Genomic DNA, 20266 nt, shown 5'->3' on the forward strand with positions numbered 1-20266 from the left:
AGATTGAAAATATATAATTTTGAGGAGATAATAGCATTCTAGATCGTTCATTAATGGGTTTTTTAGAGACATACTCTTCCTAAATTTTTATCTATAAAATTAATAAGATGGTCTTTATTTCATAAGATTTGTACATTCCATACTGTTTGTGGAAAAATTTAATATTGAAAAAAAGATTACCTAGAGAGTTGATAGTTTTCCTGAGTGCTCTTAGTTATAAATGAGAGTACAATGAAATGTAGAACAAACACAAATATAACAAAAAAATATTTCATGAAATGCTTTCTAGGAGGATTTTCTAATACTTCACTGTGATTCAAATTTTTGTTCAGTTTTTCTTTAAGGAATACAGTTTTGGTCTTCTAAAAGCCATCTTATCTGTTCTTGAAAAACACATAGGTAGGAATGTTGTATCTATCCCCTGAAATGGATAAATGAGAAGAAACCTTAGAAAGGAAAGCAAAGCATGGAGAGATTCAGGAACTGATTGAAATCCTGTCATTTCTTCTTTTCTTTTTGTGTTTGTGCAGATTTTTGAACTGAATGTTCTGATGAAGAGGTGATAAGTAAGGATAAGCCAAAGCTATCATTCAGATGATGATCATGCGTTATCCAAATCTAGTAATTCAAAAGTCTGTGAGCAAACGTATCAGAAGGTAGACAATTTAAAGTTGATAGAAGTGGTCCTAGTGGCAAGATTTAGACTGTTAAATGTACAAATTGAAGCAATCAGATATACTGAAAAACTTTCTTAGCTATTAAGTTAAGGGACGCTCTCAACTCAAGATATTTTATCTACTTTGGGGAATAATGCCATTATGAATAGAAACTGGTGACTATCCAAAAGTGCAAGGTTTTTGTCTCGTTAACATTTGCTAAGTACTGAACACAGGATATTAGAAACTAGGAATTAATCTTACATTTTGCGGGGAGCTGTGCTTATTATCCACATATTCTCGCCCCATTGGGACACTGAACCCAAGCCAGGACTTAGTAGCCACCTCCTATTCCCTGGTGCCTTGCTTAAGTTACTAGGTCCTAGGATGGCCAGGAAGAAAGAAGCTTAGATCTAAAAATGTCACACGGCTAATTATTGTCAGAACCAGGTTTAGAATCAAAACTCACTAACTCCAAACCAATGCTCTTTCCGTTTTATCATGCTGCCTTTTCAAACAATAGGACCCATTTATAGAACAATTCTTACACAGAAACTCAGTGCATCAAGAGGATGAAAAATTAAATGTTTATTTGAAGCCGGGGTGGAAAGCATGAAGCCCAGACTGGCAAGCCTATTCCTTTCCTCTCTTTTCCTTTCCCACCAGGCCCCTAAAAAACTAAGGCTTCACAGACTACAGTTTTAATATGCACAACATATCTTAGAGTTTTAAAATTATCTGTGTTTCTGTCATGGCGATTACTTCATTGAAGTTTTCTCTTACAAACCATTTCTTTGTCTCACGTCTTCACTTGAGCTCCTGTTCAGCTCAAGGTGCAATACCCACCGTCTAGCAGAGTGTAGTGAGCATCTCATTTCATGCTTTGAATCCTCCAGTCCAGAATGAAAGCCATCTGTAAGGGGCCAGAAAGGTGTTTAAGAAGGGGAAGGAGTCTTCGTCTAGTGAAAGAGATAACTCTAGTTCTGTTTTATCTACCTTGTACCTTGTGCCTGTGCTAAGTGAATTTGACAAAAGGTATATGCATGGAAGCAGAAGAATATTTTCTCAGCTCATTCTTAGTTTGCTAAGTGCTTGCGTGGAATAACCTGTCTGAAGCACATGGCCCCGCTTACTCACTGCTTGGGAGTATACCACAGTACTTACTTCTGTTCTCTGCCCTTATACATGTGTTTCTTAAGCTTAGAGTTGATCATGACATTGCTGTGCAGTTTTCTGCTGCTTACTTTTAAGTTGAAATCTCATTTTTGTTTCAGATTCTCCTTCTTCTGTGGTTACAAACAGCTCGGATCCATGTCACTTGACGAGCAGCAGGGTGCGTGCAACAGGAGATGCGCTATGCCCATCCACCCATAGTTTTATTGCGATGCATAAACCAAGCTCTCTCTCTCTCACTTTTTCGTAGCATTTCGTTTTGATTATGGTCTAACAGTCAGTATTTTGTGGGCTAAATTGCCCTACGTGTATTGTGCATAAGGTCCTCCTTGGCCTGTGCGGATTATTTTCTACGTAAACTCAGTTTATTTCTACCTTTGGCCCCTTACGCCATCTTTAAATTCTCTTTTTATAACAATATTGTAATGGATATAAGCTATATCTACCTTTAAAAGCTGAGGTGTCATAAAACTGTGTAGAACTGTGGGGTGAGGTTACCATATTACCTAGTGGCTGACCTAGAAAAGGTTATTTGAACATACTAATATTCTGTATTACCAAATAGCTATGGTAATATGTCACTTATCCAGTGGTCAACTACTGATAGCTTTAACTGTAGGAATACAATTACGATCTCATTCTGTAGGGAAAATAGTGTCCACAGGTACTTGGCACGTGTGAAGTAGGAGAGTATAACATCAGCTTGAAAGCTCTGAGCACAGCCTGATGAGCCAGGTGACTTATTTTTCAAGCTTTATTACTAGCACATCAATCAAGGACAGCACAGAGATGGATTGGTAGAGGAAGACATTCTGACCATGAGAAGGGGAAGCTGAAAAGAAGGATGGAAAGAGAAAGACTCTAAAAACGAAACAAACAGGCCATTCAGAATTAGGGAAAGCAACTTTACTGTTGTACCTCCGAATTCCCTGGGTTATTCTAAATGTATCGTGATGCAGCTGGTAGAAACCAGTGATGTGAAGTTGTCCGGGATGACTTAATAATACTTTTCTCTAAGAAGACAGATGCATCATCTCTCTACTATATTTTATAAATATGTTTCCAAAAAAATTGGGAAAAAATAACTTAGCTCTAAGGCCATAAGCTCTTAGTTGGCTGAAAGTCGACACGTATAGGGTGCCTCATTTGCCAATGGTATTTGGGAACTTCAGTATTATTGAAGTACCTGTTTAGTGTGAAACAGATCTGATTTTAGCAGTCTTCCTGGAGACATATTCAGAAACTAATTTTAAAACAAATTACTTCTGATCTTAAATTATTCTTTCTAGACCTGAGATGACCACTATTGCTGTGGGTGTTTCTGTTCTTGAGACTGCATGAATGATGAATGAGTTGGTAAATGAAATTTGAGAACTAAGAAATTAAGCATGTTTTGTCTGTATGCATTTATTGTAAAGGTATTAACAGTGAAGAATAATTCCCTTAAGGTAAAGTACAATTATATCACCATGTTATAATATATTGTACTACTGTTTAAAACTGCTCTCTAATCAAAAATCTTTTTGTAAGGATATATGATGCAAATAGTGTATCACTACCAGAGAGTTGTGGCCAGATTCATATTCTGTTAATCCATAGAGTATTTCCATAGATTATATTGAATATTTTATTCAGTTAAATTGGTACTATAATTTACATATGATATGGAATATGGCAGAAAGAGACGAAGAAAGGATAACTCGCAGATTTTTGGCATCCAGGCCTGGGTGAATGATGATGCCACTTACTAAGGTAGGTTAGTCTTGAGGCAGAAATCAAGAGGTTCTTTGTTTTTTGGCCATGTCAACTATGATATGCCTGTTAGTCATAGAAGAGAGGTGTTATATAAAAGGGCAAATACTGAGTAGTTTGGCAGAAGCTATATCGTATTAGACTATCATCATGAACTGTGTAATTAGAAACGTTCTAATGATGAACAGTATATCCAAATGAATTAACCCTGAGCTTTTTTTTTTTACATGCCTTTTTGTTTAGCAGGATTACATCCTTTTTTTTTTTTTTTTGAGGTTTATTTATTTATTTTTGAGAGAGAGAATGCGGGAGGGGGGAAGGGGCAGAGAGAGAGGGGGGAGAGAGAATCCCAAGCAGGCTCCATGCTGTCAGCATGGACGCGGGGCTTGATCTCCCGAACCGTGAGATCATGACCTGAGCCGAAATCGAGTCAGACACTTAACCAACCGAGCCACCTAAGGGCCCCAGGATTACGTCATTTAAAAAGTACTGGGGACTTCTACATTACAGGCTTATATTACCTAAAAATAACTTCTGTAAACATTAAGAGAAACTGCCCACCACGATCTGTCTCATCTGACTAATACGATAACCTCTCAGCTGGGTTCCTCACACCCACTCAGGCTGCAGCCTGTTCCCAGCAACAGCCAGAGTCAACTTTTAAAAACAAATCTAATCATTCCTTCGTCTACCTAAAACTTTTAATTGTGTCCCTTTGCCCTTCAAAACAAACCCAAGTCCATACCGTGGACTTGACCCGGCCCCTGTCTCCCCAAACTTATCTCAGGCCACCCTTCTCTCACTTACTAAGCTTTTGACAGATAGGTCTGCCTTTTAGTTCTTCTAGCACTCTCTATTCCTTTCCCCCTCTCAAAACTCTTATGTATGCTATTTTCCTCTACCCCAAAAGTCCTTTTCTCCTACAGCAGCTTTCTACCCATCAAATCTCAGAAATTCCTTTCTTAAAAATAATATGACATTTAATTTGAAGTATTCTCCCCTCTTACTCTCTTGTGACCTGTTTTCCTCATTGCATTTGTCACAATTTGTATCATACAGTTTGAGGATTTGTTTCATCCCTGTATTCTCTAAATGTTGTTTTCATCGACTCTAATACACTATGATACAGATATGCCTAATACCATATCTGTTATACAGTAAACAATAAATATTTGCTTAAATGAGTGAGTAAATGACTTTATTAAGTAGTGGGATGCCTTAGGAGAAGCAGAACCAGATTTATGTATTGGAAAGATGATTTTGGCACGATTATAGATGGTTGATTGGAAGGGGTTAGATTGAAAACTGCAAGACCATGTGAGGGGCTGTTGTAATAGTCCCAGGTGAGAGACACTCTGGGGTCCAATCTAAGGTAATTAGAGGTAGGAAATGAGAAAAATGGACAGATTTTGTCAATATTGAGAGACAGAACTGATGGCACCTTGAGACTGAGTGGTTAAAAATGAATGAGAGAACCATATCCAGGTATCTTGATAGGATAATGGAGAGCGATACCATCAACCAAGATGGGGATTTCTGGAGAAACAGCTGGTTATAGGGGGAGAAGATACATGAGATTTTCTTGATATGTTAAGTACACTGAGCTCTCCAATTGAGAAATCTTACGGACAGACAGATGGATATATGTGTCTGGGAGTCACTGGAAGGTCTGAGGGGGAGATAAAAATTAGGAATCATCAGTTTACAGATAGCAGTTGAAACCATGGTAGTAGATGAGACTGTCGAGGAAACGAGGGTCAAGTGAAAGGGGAGAGTGTACCCTGCAAGAGCAAGCAAGAGGAGAGGATTCGGCCAGGAGACCGGAAAGGAATGAGCAGAGGAACTGGCAGGGCAGAAAGGATGCCGAGTTGGGGGGGGGGGGTTGGGGGGTGGGGAAGCAAAGTTCGAAGAGGAACTGCCCAGCAGTGACCTGTGAAGCGACGATGTCACGTCCGACAAAGACTGAGGGATGGTTTTGGCCTTTGGTCACAGGCCGCTTACCCGTTGTTGCCGTGGCCTGGCAGTTTGAGTGGCGCGGTGGGGGCAGAAGCCAGACAGCAGTGGTTTGAGGAGAATGATTTTCTTTTGGAGGCGGAAACGTTAGCACGTAGATAAGCCTCATTTAAGAATGAAAGGTAGAGGAAAGGGTAATGTCTGGGACAGGGGTTGTGGTTTCCAAATGGAGCACGCTGATAAAATAGAAAGAATCTTTGTCCGAGAGGTTAAAGGTGTAGGGAATAGTTGATGTCCCCTTAATGCTGTTATTTCACGTTTTAATCTTTGTCAAGACTCTTGTGTTCCACTTTACCCTGTAGAACGGGAAAAGTAAAGTTCAATAGGTTTTCTTTCTGAATATATCTCTAAGGATTATTTAGTCATGTTTCAAGTTTCTTATTCATACTTTTAAAGAGACGCTGTACATTTTTTTAATTGATAATTCAGTTTCATACTTATTTGACAATGTTCATCTTACAAGCCCTGAGGTACTTTCTCATTATTGTGTGATATCCCACCGTAGTCCATAGATTCTTTATGTGAGGGGATTACCAAGGAGAAAAATGCTACTAATAAAAATTTAAAAATTGGGGTGCCTGACTGGCTCAGTCAGTAGAGCATGGGACTCTTGATTGGGGGTACCTGAGTTTGAGCCCCATGTTGGACAGAGATTACTTAAAGTCTTAAAAAATTTTTTTTAATTGTAGTGGATTTGCTTCACTAAAGACTTTTTTTTTCTTTCAGTGTTTATATACACATTATTGCATTGGTTGGTCACTGTTTTTGTTTATGTGAATTTTGACAGAAGCACATTTTTTAAATAAAGTATATTTAGTCTAAACCTTCAGAGTCATCAATGCAAGCTGCCTGGTTGCTGGTTGCCTCAATAGTTCTTTTCTCTTATCAAAATATTTCCTAAGAAACAAAAATGTCAAGGAAATAAGTGTACAACATGCATATTGTTTTATCCTATCGTAAAATACTTTCCAATATCCTGCAAATAGAGGGCTTTGTACACACATTGACAGCCTCTCTGTGCTAATTAGAAACTCCTTTTGAGTAAGCACATGGTACCTGTGCATTGTGTTTAGTTGAACAGCGTTTATAAATTTTTTTTTTTCAACGTTTATTTCACTTCTGGGACAGAGAGAGACAGAGCATGAACGGGGAGGGGCAAAGAGAGAGGGAGACACAGAATCGGAAGCAGGCTCCAGGCTCCCAGCCATCAGCCCAGAGCCTGACGCGGGGCTCGAACTCACGGAGCGCGAGATCGTGACCTGGCTGAAGTCGGACGTTTAACCGACTGCGCCACCCAGGCGCCCCTGAACAGCGTTTTAATGAGTAGTTCTGGTGTTTCTTTTCATTTATATCTTTAATTATGTAATGCCTACTGTGTTATAAGGAAAATAATCCTCTTCTGGCATATATTTCTCCGTGCCTACTTACATTATTAAAAGTAACACATTATTTCTGTTAAAAATATTTAGGCCAGTGATATCCCCCTTTTAAAACAATGGAAGAAAACCTATGACCTTAACTTTTAATTTTTGACGGAGCATGAGAAAATTGTTCTGCCTGGGTTTTAAAGTGTGGCCGTGACTAAGGCAAGTTGCTGTATATCCATTACAGTGACAATCATCCGGAAGTTGATAATGCTGTTGCGTTTGAAACTTAGGCCCGTGGGCGATTGTGCACCTGCCAGACACCAATTTGTAGCTTTAGAAATACAAATTTTAACTCTCCACTGTGTATATGCACAAAAGCAGACTTCTTTCGATGTCCATAAGACGTTCACTTAGAGGATGAGACTTGTGGGTTACCAGGACCCAGTGAAACAGCTCTGACTGACTCCACTAGGGTAGATGGGAAATGGGAAATGGGACCTGTCTTGCCTTCCCTTAAGGTCATACACTGTCACCCAATTACAATTTCATTTTAGTAATTTCATGACAGTATTACTTCAAGTAGTATTTTAGATCTCCATTAATGTACTTTGACAATTCTAATTTTTGTTAAATAAATATCTAACTGTTGAAGCCTGCTGCAGTAATGGAAAGTACAAATTCAGTATTCATCATACTGGAGTATATTTGTAAATACTGTATCTTAATTCTAAAAAAAAAAAAAAATGTTAGTGAACTTAGAGTTCCTTCTAGATCTTTTATATTCCAAAAAATTAATTATCACTTCGTTGCTTAGAAGGGAGCAGTTAGTCTCCCTTTCCCAACTATTAAGTCTAGATTCTTCGTGTTAGTGATACACATTTGTTCTTTTGAAAGTTAAACCTATTTCATTTTGAGCATATTTGTATGCTCACTCGTTCTCCTCTCCTGCTAACCAAATCAGTATCTGTCTGTATATCCATTTAAATTGTTTTCTAACTCAGAACTGTGTATGATAAAAATAACTGACATTATTGAGTTTTTAGTGTGTGACTGGCATTGTGTTAAGAATTTTACATGCACTATCTCATGTGTTCTTATACAACAAGTACTAATGTTATTCTTATTTACTGATGAAGAAACCAGACTCCCAAGAAATATAGAAGGACAAGGTGAAATAAGTGATGGAGCCATATTTGTATGTCTGTGTCATTAATTCACTCATATTTAATTATCTGGTTACTTGGGGCAAGTACTGGGCTCACACTAGGATGCATGCTCCCTGTGCTGGGAACATAGTGTTGATTAGCAATAACAGTGTTAATAATCATAATAGAGTTGGTTAACTGTAATAATAACAATAGCAGACACACTTACATTGCATATTCTTTGTGGCGGACATTACTTTGAGCAATTTTTATTTGTTCATTTACTTAATCCATACCACGACCTTATACCATAGGTACTGTTACGCTCATTTTCCAGATGAGGAAACTGAGGCACAGGGAGATTAAGAAACTTGTCTGAGGTTACCCACTGTAAGTGTGTCTTAGTGTTATAAATGTGATCCAGAACTAAGCCTGACTCTGCCATCTGTGATCACAACTACTCTGCTTTGCCTCATCTAACAGTAAAGACAGATGATGAAAAGATAACTCTTAAGTGTGGTGTTATAAGAGAGGAAATAACAGGGTTCATTGGGGAACACGTAAGAGTGAGTCTTCATGTCTTCTGGTAGGGGGCTAAATACGGCGTCCGTGAGGACGAGATACTTAAGCTGAGGTCTGAAAGAGGAGTATGAGTAAATTAGGTGAAGGGGAGTGAGTACACGCAAGCTGGAACAGCATATGCAGAGGCTCCGAGATAGTCACGTTAGCATGACATGAGCGTCCCACTGTGGCTGCAGTGTTCCTTGGCTTCAAGAGATGGGTGGGGCCCAGATTGAGAAGGACCTTTGGGAAGTTTAAGGTTTGGGATTTTATTTTAAGAACAGCAGGAAGCTAAGGAAGGATTTAAAATAGAGAGTATGGACTGATCCATCTGGTTTGTCCAGAATAGAGTATGGAGATTTGACTAGAGACAGAATCACTTAGGAAGTTCTCCTGGTACTAACATTTTGACCCGATTGATGATAGAAGTCTGGGGAGAGAATGAAGAGATTGAAGAAATATTTAGGCTATAGAATAAACAGGATTTGATAATAGTTGAATGAGGCAGGAGATTGAGGAGGAGTCCAGAGTATAAGCTGCAGTAACCACTTTAGAATTTCTCTGTGGGGGTGGTTTAGTAATGGCAAGCTGGTTGGAGGGACCAGGATGAGAGTATGTGTCTTCACATATTTGTGGTTGTTTGGGGGAGTTACTGATGGAGATTAACAGATGACATTTCTGGCTGCTGTAAGGCTAACTCCCAAGTTTCGATTGAGCACAGTTAAGTGGGTAGACACATTCTTAAATAGGCAACCCTGGAAAAGGAATAAGGTATGGGAGGGGATGCGTAGAAGGAGGTGGGGATCACAGACTTGCTTTTGAATATGTCGATTTTGAGTTTTCCGTGTGAGAGACCCACGTCTGTTGGAAAAGGCTGTTGGGCAGTTGATTGCATGGATATGGGGCTTAGAAAAGGTGTTAGAGGGTCGCCTGGCTGGCTCAGTGAGTAGAGCATGTGACTCTTGGTCTCGGGGTCGTGAGTTGAAGCCCACATTGGGCCTGAAACCTACTTTAAAAAAAAAAAAAAAGAAAACCCTTTTTTTAAAAAAAGGAGGAAAAGATGTCAGAGCTAGAGAAATAAATGGGGAATTTCCTGCATATAGATAATAATTGAAGCCATAGAAGTAGATGAATTGACAAAGATGAATATAAACGTGAGGGGAGAAAATACAGTATCTAAAACATCTCAGAAAAAAATCAGAAAAATTCCAGAATTAAAGATTTTGCTAGAGGAGATACAAGAGACGAAGAAGGAACCAGAGAGGTCAGAGGTAGAGGAGACCACCAGTACAGTGTCATGAGATTGAGAGAAGAGAAATTCTCAGATACAGGAGAGCTGTGTCTGATAGGTCAAGTAAATGGTTTCCAGAAATACTCCACTAAATTAATCAGTGTGGAGGAGATTGATCAAATTAGAGCAGTTTCACAGGCTGGTAGAGACAGAGGCCACGGTAGACCAGGGGATGAAGAAATGGAGATGAGAAATAAGAAAAGCATTTCAAAACATTTTTGTAATGTTTGTTTGTTCTTTGTTTGTTTATTTTGAGAAAGAGAGAGACCAGGGAGGGGCAGAGAAAGAAAGAATCCCAAGCAGGCTCTGCACAGAGCCTGCCAATGCGGGGCTCCGAACTCACAAACCTTTGAGATCATGACCTGAGCCGAAATCAAGAGTTGGACACTTAACTGACTGAGCCACCAAGGTGCCCCAAGAAAAGCATTTCAAGACAATAAGCAAGGAAGACAGTAGCTGGAGGGGAAAATGGTTAAAGAGAGTGTTCTTCTGAGCTGTCTGCCTCGTTTGTTCATTTCATCTGGAAGTCACATATTGATCTGTTTTGTGTGACAGGAGGGTTTGGATTTTTAAGAGAGAATATTCCCGGGGAAACAGAAAAGAGAGATACTGAGTAAGGATTTGGGGAGGGTTCTTGTGCCACATGGCGTGGGCATCTTTACCTGTTTCCTTCCTGTGTGTTCTCCTCAAGACTGAATGTGAAATAGGAATAGGGACTCTTATGAACAGAAAGCTATAAGGCTCACGGGTCTGCAGCAGGGGAAAGAGAGCCTAGGTAGCTGCTGCATTTCAGCCCAGAAATTGTAAACGTCACTGGGAATATGAAACCAGGCACAGTGTGGAACCTACATGTATCCAAACTCATGTTTAGATTCAATTTACATTTCTGTGTTATGTCATGAAAAAAGTTCTTGGATTAAAATTAGTATAATTGATATAGAGGTTGAGTTTTGATTGTCAGGGAGATATTTGACTAGAATATTATTTCCAAAAGATTTTACAGAAGAGATTTCCTAAGAAATACCAGTTTTAAAGTTGTGCTTTCTTTGGTTTGGCTTCCAGAACATCATTTATGTATGTAATGTCAGATCGCACTAGTGAGAACACTTATTTTTAGAATAAAATGCCTTGCCCCACAGTCATCTGTATGGTAGATAGGTGTTTTTCTGTGAAGAATCTACTCCTAAAAGCAGTTTCTCCACTTTGAATCAGAATATGCCTTCTTATGCAAATGATTGGAAGAACTGGAATATCCAGCAGTCTGAGGTCTGCAGAAAAATTACGGATTCCTGAGCTATAAAATGGAAGTGTTTCAAATTGTTCTAAAAATTATATTTGAGAAATTTGCCTTCTCTTCTGTGCAAGTCAAGTAGTTGGGAGCAAAATTTGAGAAGGTAGTTGAACCTTATTGATGTGCCTACATTTTTTCAGAGAATTTCACCATATGTTTTGCTTCCTTTTAGATTTATTTATCTTTTTAATTTTTTTAACATTTGACTTAATGGAATGAGAAGTGGCAAGAAGTTCATTGCAGGGGCCCCTGGGTGGCTCAGTGAGTTGAGAGTCCAAGTTCAACTCAGGTCATGATCTCACAGTTCATGAGTTTGAGCCCCGTATCGGGCTCTGTGCTGTCATCGCGGAGCCTGGAGCCTGCTTCTAGTTCTGTGTCTCCTTCTCTCTCTCCCCCTCGCCTGCTCACGCTCTGTTTCTCTCTCTCTCAAAAAACAAGTAAACATCAAAAAAAAAATTTTTTTTAGTTCATTGCATAATAGAAAATACTTTTCATAAAGAATATACTATTTCTGTATTATCCACCGCTTACCTAAGCTACTCTGGGGATTAATGTATGATCGTACAGTTACGAGAGTGACGCAGGAGCAGAGAAATGTTGGGCATAATGATTCTAAACAAATTTTTGTGGCCATATCCTCATTAATTATCTTAATTTTGATTACTCTTTAAATTTACATATAGGATAGGTCTCCAGGGATATCCTAGCTGAAAGTTCAAACATCTGTATCAATATTTAGATGATCTATAAACCTAGTTACCAAGATAGCCTATTTTGTGCTACTGTCAGCACACTTAATTTTTGGCATGACTCTGAGCCTGTGTTTTTAGAACCACAGAGGAATATAATTTCATAATGTCCATGCACAGATGAAATGGTTTGAGTACATGTGTGTTACCAAAACAAAATTGTTTGTGGTTCATATCTGAAAGGCTTGGAAGTATCTAATTAAATAAAATTCAGAGAAGTTGCTTTCAAATTATATTCCAGACCATTCTAAAGTTTTTTTCTGAGTCACTATAAACTAACCTGAAAGGGCTCTTATAACATGTCTGGAGAGGATCTTTAAATTGGGTCTCCAGAATTTCACGTTATTGACTATTCACTTGTAACCTCAAAAATGAAGTCTTTTACAGTATGTGGTCTTGATTTTTATGTGGTTATTATTGTGCTTTTGAAACGTGTGTTTTTAAAACAGGTGGTAGTTTGCCTTTTTAGCACTGCAAGCTGCTGTCACCATTTTTAATAATTATTCTTAAGTAAGCATATAAAATAGCCATCTCTAACTTCAGCAGTGTTGAACAAATTGAAAGTGATTTTCCCCCACTACACTGCCCTGTGCTGAGAGCACACAGTTTAATTAATTTTATTCTCCTATAATGTTTTAGGAGAAGGAGAAATAGTCCAGTCTCTAAGCACCCTAACCAGAAGATACAGCATAATTTTCCTGTACTCTGAGGCCAAAGTGACAATTTGGGTTACCAGAACCGTTATCGGTTACATTAATATTGCTGAAAGGGATTACACATCATTTCTGAGAAATACTACCACGAACAATTGGTATTCTGAACTAAAATATTTAAGCAATCTTATTTTCTATTTGTATTCAAGTTACTTCCAAGACAGCATAGTCAGTAGGAACTCCATGTAGAAGGAAGCCTAGATGGCGAGAGAAAAAAATCTAGCTCAGAATCACCTGTTTCACCATCTGTAAAGTGGAGGTTTAATACAGGACACACCTGTCTCCTGGGACATAAGTAATGCTTAAGAAATTCTTGTTGTTATTGTGATGGTGCTTTTTATATAAAGTCATTTGTTTAGGTGAAGTTCTAACCATAAGGGCTCTTAGATTAAAACTTTTACTTGTTAAGCAAAAAATATCTTAGTTACATATTTCTGTCTGTTGTGTGAGGTTTTGAATAATACAGTTTTATTTTATTTTTTTATTTTTTTTAATTTTTTTTTTTTAACGTTTATTTATTTTGAGACAGAGAGAGACAGAGCATGAACGGGGAGGGTCAGAGAGAGAGGGAGACACAGAATGGAAGCAGGCTCCAGGCTCTGAGCCATCAGCCCAGAGCCCGATGCGGGGCTCAAACTCACGGACCGTGAGATCGTGACCTGAGCCGAAGTCAGACGCTCAACCGACGGAGCCACCCAGGCGCCCCAGAATAATACAGTTTTAATTATATATACATATATATGTGTGTGTGTGTGTGTGTGTGTGTGTGTGTGTGTGTATATGTATATTTATTTCAGTGTTTATTTTTGAGAGAGAGAAGGAGAAAGCAGAGAAGGGGCAGAGAGAGAGAGAATGAGAACCCCAAGCAGGCTCTGTACTCTCAGCACAGAGCCCGATGTGGGGCTCGAACTCATGAACTGTGAGATTATGACCTGAGCCAAGATCAAGAATCTGACGCCCTGAATAATAAAGTTTTTAGATTGTGTTTGCCGATATAAATGGTTACAAATATTTTTTCAAATAGAGTAAAAATAAGACATTTAATTTTTTAGTTTTTTAAAGTGGATTTTTCTCAGACATTTGTAGCTTAAAATACGTATTGTATCAGAAAAGAATTGTGAATTAATTCGCTAGTAAGCCAGGGATCTACATTTCTGAGAAAATTCAACCTGGTAGGATGTAGATGATCAAGAAGAGGAGTATTAAAGTAGGAATAGATTGGAACAAGCCAGGAAATGAATCCTAAACTGTGGGTAGATACTCTTATTAATGCCTTAGTTATGCATTGGGTGGTGTTTCTGCCAGAAGCACTCGTTATTTACATGCAGTCTGTAAGGAGTTAACTAGACTGAGGGGTCTGAAGTTTGTGTAGCTAACAGAAGAATGCATTCTGTTTATACAGCGGTGACCCAATTTACCCCAGGCTGGTGGGGTTCATTAACAATCTCAGTGAACAAATTCTGTCAATGATAGTCATTTTATAAATTAAATGAATACCACTGTGTCTTACGTGACTTACAATATGTAGATTGTATTCATGAGAGATTAAATAATAACTTATGGTGGTAGACACCGTAAGGAAGACGGTTTAATTAATATTACCTTAGGAAGCGTCTTGCTTTGCGGGGGTGGGGTGCTGCAATTTAAATAAGATATTTTCCACACCATTCTGACCTCTGGACAGAGGTTGTATTCCTGCAATTACAGAGTGCAAGTCTCTATAGCTGTCTGTTTAATTTTACACAAAGGAAATTTTTGATACAGCGTATAAATGGGTTCTTACAACTTATGTTGCTATAAGTGAGGTGGATGTAAGAAATTCAGTCCTGTAATTCTCTCACCCCTTTTGTTTTCTATCCCTTCTTTACTTTTAACAGAAAAATAAATAGGGGTGCCTGGGTGGCTCAGTCGGTTAAGCGTCTGACTTTGGCTCAGGTCATGATCTCACGGTTCATGAGTTGGAGCCCCGCATTGGGCTCTGGGCTGACAGCTCAGAGCCTGGAGCCTGCTTTGGGTTCTGTGTCTCCTTCTCTCTCTGCCCCTCCCCAACTTGTGCTCTGTCTCTCTATGTCTCTCAAAAAATAAATTAATTACAAAAAAATTTTTTTAAGAAAATAAATAGCAAAGCACTTTATAAAGTGTTGTGACAGATAATAAGGAACCAGCCCAGCTCTGCCTCTTAGTTTCCTGGATCATTCAATCTTGCAGCTGTCCGTCCTCATCAGGATTATGATGGTGATTTGGGCAGCAGTGGCCAAAAATTTCAGCAACTAAGAATAAGGGAAATTTAATTTCAGTAATTAAGAATAAGAGAAAACTATGTGTGGACAAATGACTACCAGCAAATTTCTCAAAGTTGGTCAAGGGTAGGACAGATGTTTTAAAAGTCCCATTCTTAATAATTTTATGCAAGCTAAACATCTGTTAATTCAGTTATTTTCTTGGAATACCATTTGATGAAATACCTCCTTTAAAACACTGAATGTAATACTGAATCTTTGAAAGTTGTATTGGATTGTTAATTTATTCCCAGTGGCTATGGCAATGACATAGTCATAACAGTAGTACAGAAACAAAGTGTTTTTACCATTTGGGAAGCCAGCTTATAATTTACTGACACTGTTATTTTCAAATAGCAATTAGTATTACAGGAGAGGATTTCTCAGGAGTTAGAAGTGAAGACCCAAGAACCGAAAGCCCTGAGTTTTATTACCAGCTTGAATTCTCATCCCTAGGAGAGAATCCTTTTCCCTTCTACTATAGTTCTCCATTGGAAATCTTGTTAATTGCCATTTCATAGGATAAAAGTTAGAGCAGAGGTTCTGTCGGATTCTCTTTTAACAAGCGCTCTAGCGTCTTCAAGAGGAATACAGAAAGATAGAAGTCTTTCACTGCAGTATAAAATGAACGTAATAACCAAAGGGCCTGAATAATATTGGTTTTATGAAGTTGTTACTGCTTTTGTTATTTTCCAAGACAGAAGGCTTACTATTAGTAATGTATCAGTTCTTAAACTGATAGCAAGAAAAACCGTTATATCACAGAAGAGTTTTCTTTCTGCAAGCAACTGGCAGAAATGTTACATGTTTGATTATATAGCAGTTTGTATTTTCTATGCATGCTAATGTTCCCTCAAGCTATTAATCATCATAAAAAGAAAAAAATTTTTAAGCTTTATTTAATTTGGTGTTTGACTATCCATGTACTCTTTTGGGGAGGTGGGGAAGGATAACTTTGGGGTGGTCTATATCAATTTGTGTAGAATTTCTTGATTTTATTTGCCATTTACAAAGATTAATATGTTGAGATAGATAATGTATCATGGACATCCCCTGTAGATTCTTAAGGTGAAATTACGATTTCCATAGTTTAGAAAACAGATTCCTGAGATTAGTCAGGAGAGGAAGAGGAAATATACCAAAACCATATGATCTTATAGCAAAGAGAGTTTTAGAAATATCAAAAGCATATTAAATTTTCTTTTCCTCCCCTCCCAATAGAGTGCAGGCTATAATCCCTTGCTAGATTATAAATCTGTGAATTTGAAAGAACAGAAAAAATTTGATAGCCTTTAGTTGCAGCAGAGTTTTTACTGAACAGCTGCTTTCAGAGGCCTGGCATCTTGCTTCTCAGTGCTTCTGAAGGAGCCAACGTTAGTTTATCGTGATGCTCTAGCAACTAAAGAATGAAGTCGTGAGCATTCCATTACATGAAAGTACCAGTTTATAACATATCTCATTGCTTGTTAATATTCTTTGATTTCCTAATGACTAAATATGACTCTCAAATGTGTGTGATTTCCATCTGAATTGAAGGGAGTCATGTACACAGAAGTAGAATTTGATGCAGTGCCACTTTGAAATAGTGTTTCTATAACACTTGCTTTTGAACTTTAAGTGAGAACCGTAACAGATGTGAGAAAGAACTATGACAAGGACAGCCTAATTTAAGTTTTATAAATTTTAGGAAATGTCATCTTTTTATTGGTTTCAGAGACTTTTTCAAATGTTTTAAACACAATTTTCAGATAACAATAATGAAAAGCTGAGCCCCAAACCAGGGACAGGTGAACCAGTTTTAAGTTTGCACTACAGCACAGAAGGAACAACTACAAGCACAATAAAACTGAACTTTACAGATGAATGGTAAGTTAATATTTTTGTAAAGCTGTTCTTAGCCATTTTGTAGGATTGTATTAGATACTATTTTTAGCACTTCGTCATCTTTGTGTTTTGTTTAGTTGTAATGCATTGGTTCTCCAACTTAGGGTGGGTGGTTCAGATCGCTTCGAGAGGTTGTTAAAACACAGATTACTGGGCCCCACTCTCAGTTAAGTTTGAGGTGGGATCGGACAGTTTGCATTTCTAAAAATTTCCCAGGTGATGCTGATGGTATTGGTCCTGGAATATTTCTTCTGATAGAAAATGCAAAAGATAGAAAAATAAATAATCACCAATAGACCATTAGTGCAAAAAAAGTAAACCTAACATTTTGGAGTTTTTTTTTCAGTCTTGGTCCTTTGCGTAGGTGTGTGTGTCCACACACATATGTACATATATGTATGCATGTGTGATTTGGGGGTTGAGTTTTAAAGTTAATTTGAATCATACTGTACATATTCTGTTCTCTCCTGCATTTATTTGGCTTAACTCCATAATAAATATTCCCACATTTCTACTTAGTTTTCGTAAATCTGAAAACTGTGTAATATTCCAGAGTTTACCTAACCGTTTTTCTTTAATCAGGCAGTGAATTTACCTTTTTTTTTTTATAATGAATATCTTTGTTTACAAGCTTTTTCCTATCTTTAAGAGTGATTTGAGATGTATTTTTAGAAGTCAACTCTATCTAAGTCAAAAGATACTGCCAAATTATTTTCAAAGGACTCTTCTGTCATGACATTTCTCCCAGCAGCATATGAAAGTTCACATTTTGCTGCCCTGAGGCCAGTGTTCAATAGCAATTTATTTTTAATTTGTATATTTGATTTTAAAATAATTGTCATTTTTATTTAATTGATTACTAGTAAGGTTGAACTCTATTTGATGGCTATCAGGTTCTCTTTAGTGACATTTCTGGTTATATTTATGGCTCATTAATCTAGTTAAATCTTATGTCTTAAAAACAGGTTATGTGAGCTTCTTACATTCTTTTAGTCTGTCTCATGCCTTTTGCTTGAGATAGTATCCAAAATTTTGCATTTAAATTTATTACCATTTCTATATTAATATGATTTAACATATCAATAGTATAATCTTTCTTAATATATAATTACATAGTAATATAATTATATGATTAATATATAGTAATTATACTAATCATTTATAACCAATATATTAATTATTTTGTATAATTAATATTATATTAACATATTCCACTGTTTATTATTATATGTTATATGCTCATATAATATATACATAACATATAGCTATATATTGTTTATTAATATATAATTATATGTTGATATGTGATTTTATTTATTTATTTATTCCAGTTCACTGGTTTCCATTTGTGTTTATGTGTCTATGTATTTACACTAAAATCTCTAAGTAGTATTTTCAGATGTTACTGAAATCCTTCTGTGTTCCAGAGACTATTCTAGACACTGGGAATACATCAGGGGGAAAAAAATGACAAAAAATCCCTCCCTATTGGAACTTATATTCTAGATGAGGGAGACAGACAATAAATAGAGCAAATAAAATGAATTGTATAGTATGTTAGAGAATACTAAGTGCTGTGGAAGAAAATATAGCAGGTAAGGATGTTTGGGAGACCTCGGGTAAGGGTAGGCATCATTGAGTAGATGGCATTTGGACAAAAACTTAAAGGGTAAGAAGGAGTGAGCCATGCATACATCTGGAGGAAGAGCATTGTAGGCAGAGAGAAAGCCAGTCCAAAGGCTCTGACGCAGGAACAGACCACGAATGTTCAAGGGTCTTTAAGAAAACCACTGTAGCTGAAGTGGAGGACCAAAGGAGAAAGTAGTAGCAAAGAAGGTCAGCCCAGGTAAGTGAGGAGCATATTTAAAAGGATAAAGGATGTCTCTGATTGCCGAGTAGAGAATAGGCCCTAGGTGGAAGCCAGGTGGCCAGTTAAAAGACTAACAGTAAGAAAGGTGAGAGGCACCTGTGTCTTGGACCAGGATGAGAGCAGGATTCTAGATACATATTTGAAGGTGCAGTCAGTAGAATTTCTAACTTCTTTATGAGCCTTAGTGTTGGAACTCAACTTTTTATAATCATGATGTCTGTGGCCCTTTTTCTTAATATGTAATTGAAGATCATACAAGATTGTTATGCTTTATGTCTTTCTTGTTCTAGTCTCATGTTTCTGTACCGAAAAGGCTGATTTTTTATAAAGAATCTCATCTGAGCATTTTTTTAGCAAAGATCCTTAGTCCCACTCTTCTTTTGAATGCTACTTTTTCTTCTCTAAAATCTGACCATGAAATTCTCTCATTCACTAGTTTCTTATTTCTTTATCAGAAAGTAATTAGTTTTTTTCCTGATCATGAAAGAAAAAAGAAAAAAATTATAAAAAGAAAATTCAAAATGTATGCAGTCTTTTTCATCTCTTTTTCATATGCCAGTATGGGGTCTTGCCTTTATTTTAGTTTCTTTGATGACAGATAAGGCAATAGAGCACACTGACTAAGAGCTTAGACCTTAAACTTGACAAGCTGTTGAACTTCTCTGAATCTCAGTTTTTTCATCTGAAAACAGGCATATCTACTAGAACCTACTTTAGAGGTTTGTTGGGAAGATTTAACGAGATCACGCAGAAAAAGCAGACAGTACTTGGCACGTTGCCTAGCACACGACAGGCCCGGGTGCTGGGTCTGTAGTTACCTTCTTTGTAAATTGGCCTTTCCTAGCCTTTGCCTGTTTTCCTACTACAGTGTTCATATCTTTTTCTTACTGTTTATAAAAGTATTTACCTATTTATTATAGAATTGAGTGAGGATGATACCATTTGTCTTTCATTTGTTGCAAATATTTTTCCCAGTTTGTTGTCTGTCTTTCAGTTTACTTATGGCAGTTTTGCTTTATGGTTCCAGCCTGTGAGCTCATGCTTAGAAAAGCCTGTCCTTCCCAGGATTAGGGGGAAAGTTTCTTCTTATTTTCCTCTTATCATTTCTGTGATTTTCATATCAGAAATATGTGCTTAATTCCTCTTCAACTTACTCTGCCATAAAGTATGACATAGAGCTATAGCTTGATTTTTCCACATGACTCTTCCTTTGTCCTGTTACATTGATTGAGCAATTTATGCTTTTTTCTGTGATTTAAAATGCCATATTAACATATGCTAAACATGTTTACTTGGTTACATTGTCTTTTCCACTAATGGCTCTGTTTTCCTACATCAGTATCATAATGTTTCAATTCTCATAACTATAATACACTGAGCATTTTATTTATGCCTGTATCATAGCTTTCTCAATGGGGAAAAAAAGATTTATATATCACATTGGCTTCTCTTTACCAAAATTGCTATATATTTCTTTCCGGTTAAAAAGAAATAACATGCTCATTGCAAAAAAAAAAGTCAG

At 37.3% G+C, this 20266-nt stretch overlaps 1 protein-coding gene across 1 annotated transcript in view; it reads left to right on the forward strand.

Annotated features, from left to right (window-relative positions):
• The window catches only part of DCAF6 (DDB1 and CUL4 associated factor 6), a 134045-nt gene that overhangs the window by 75519 nt on the left and 38260 nt on the right, over positions 1-20266 (forward strand). Inside the window, 3 exon segments of the mRNA XM_030303239.2 lie at positions 1931-1948; positions 1951-1989; positions 16739-16856. Coding sequence (XP_030159099.1) covers positions 1931-1948; positions 1951-1989; positions 16739-16856 — 175 coding nt within the window.

This window comes from Lynx canadensis, chromosome F1 (assembly GCF_007474595.2).
Source record: "Lynx canadensis isolate LIC74 chromosome F1, mLynCan4.pri.v2, whole genome shotgun sequence".
NCBI classification, from domain to species: domain Eukaryota; kingdom Metazoa; phylum Chordata; class Mammalia; order Carnivora; family Felidae; genus Lynx; species Lynx canadensis.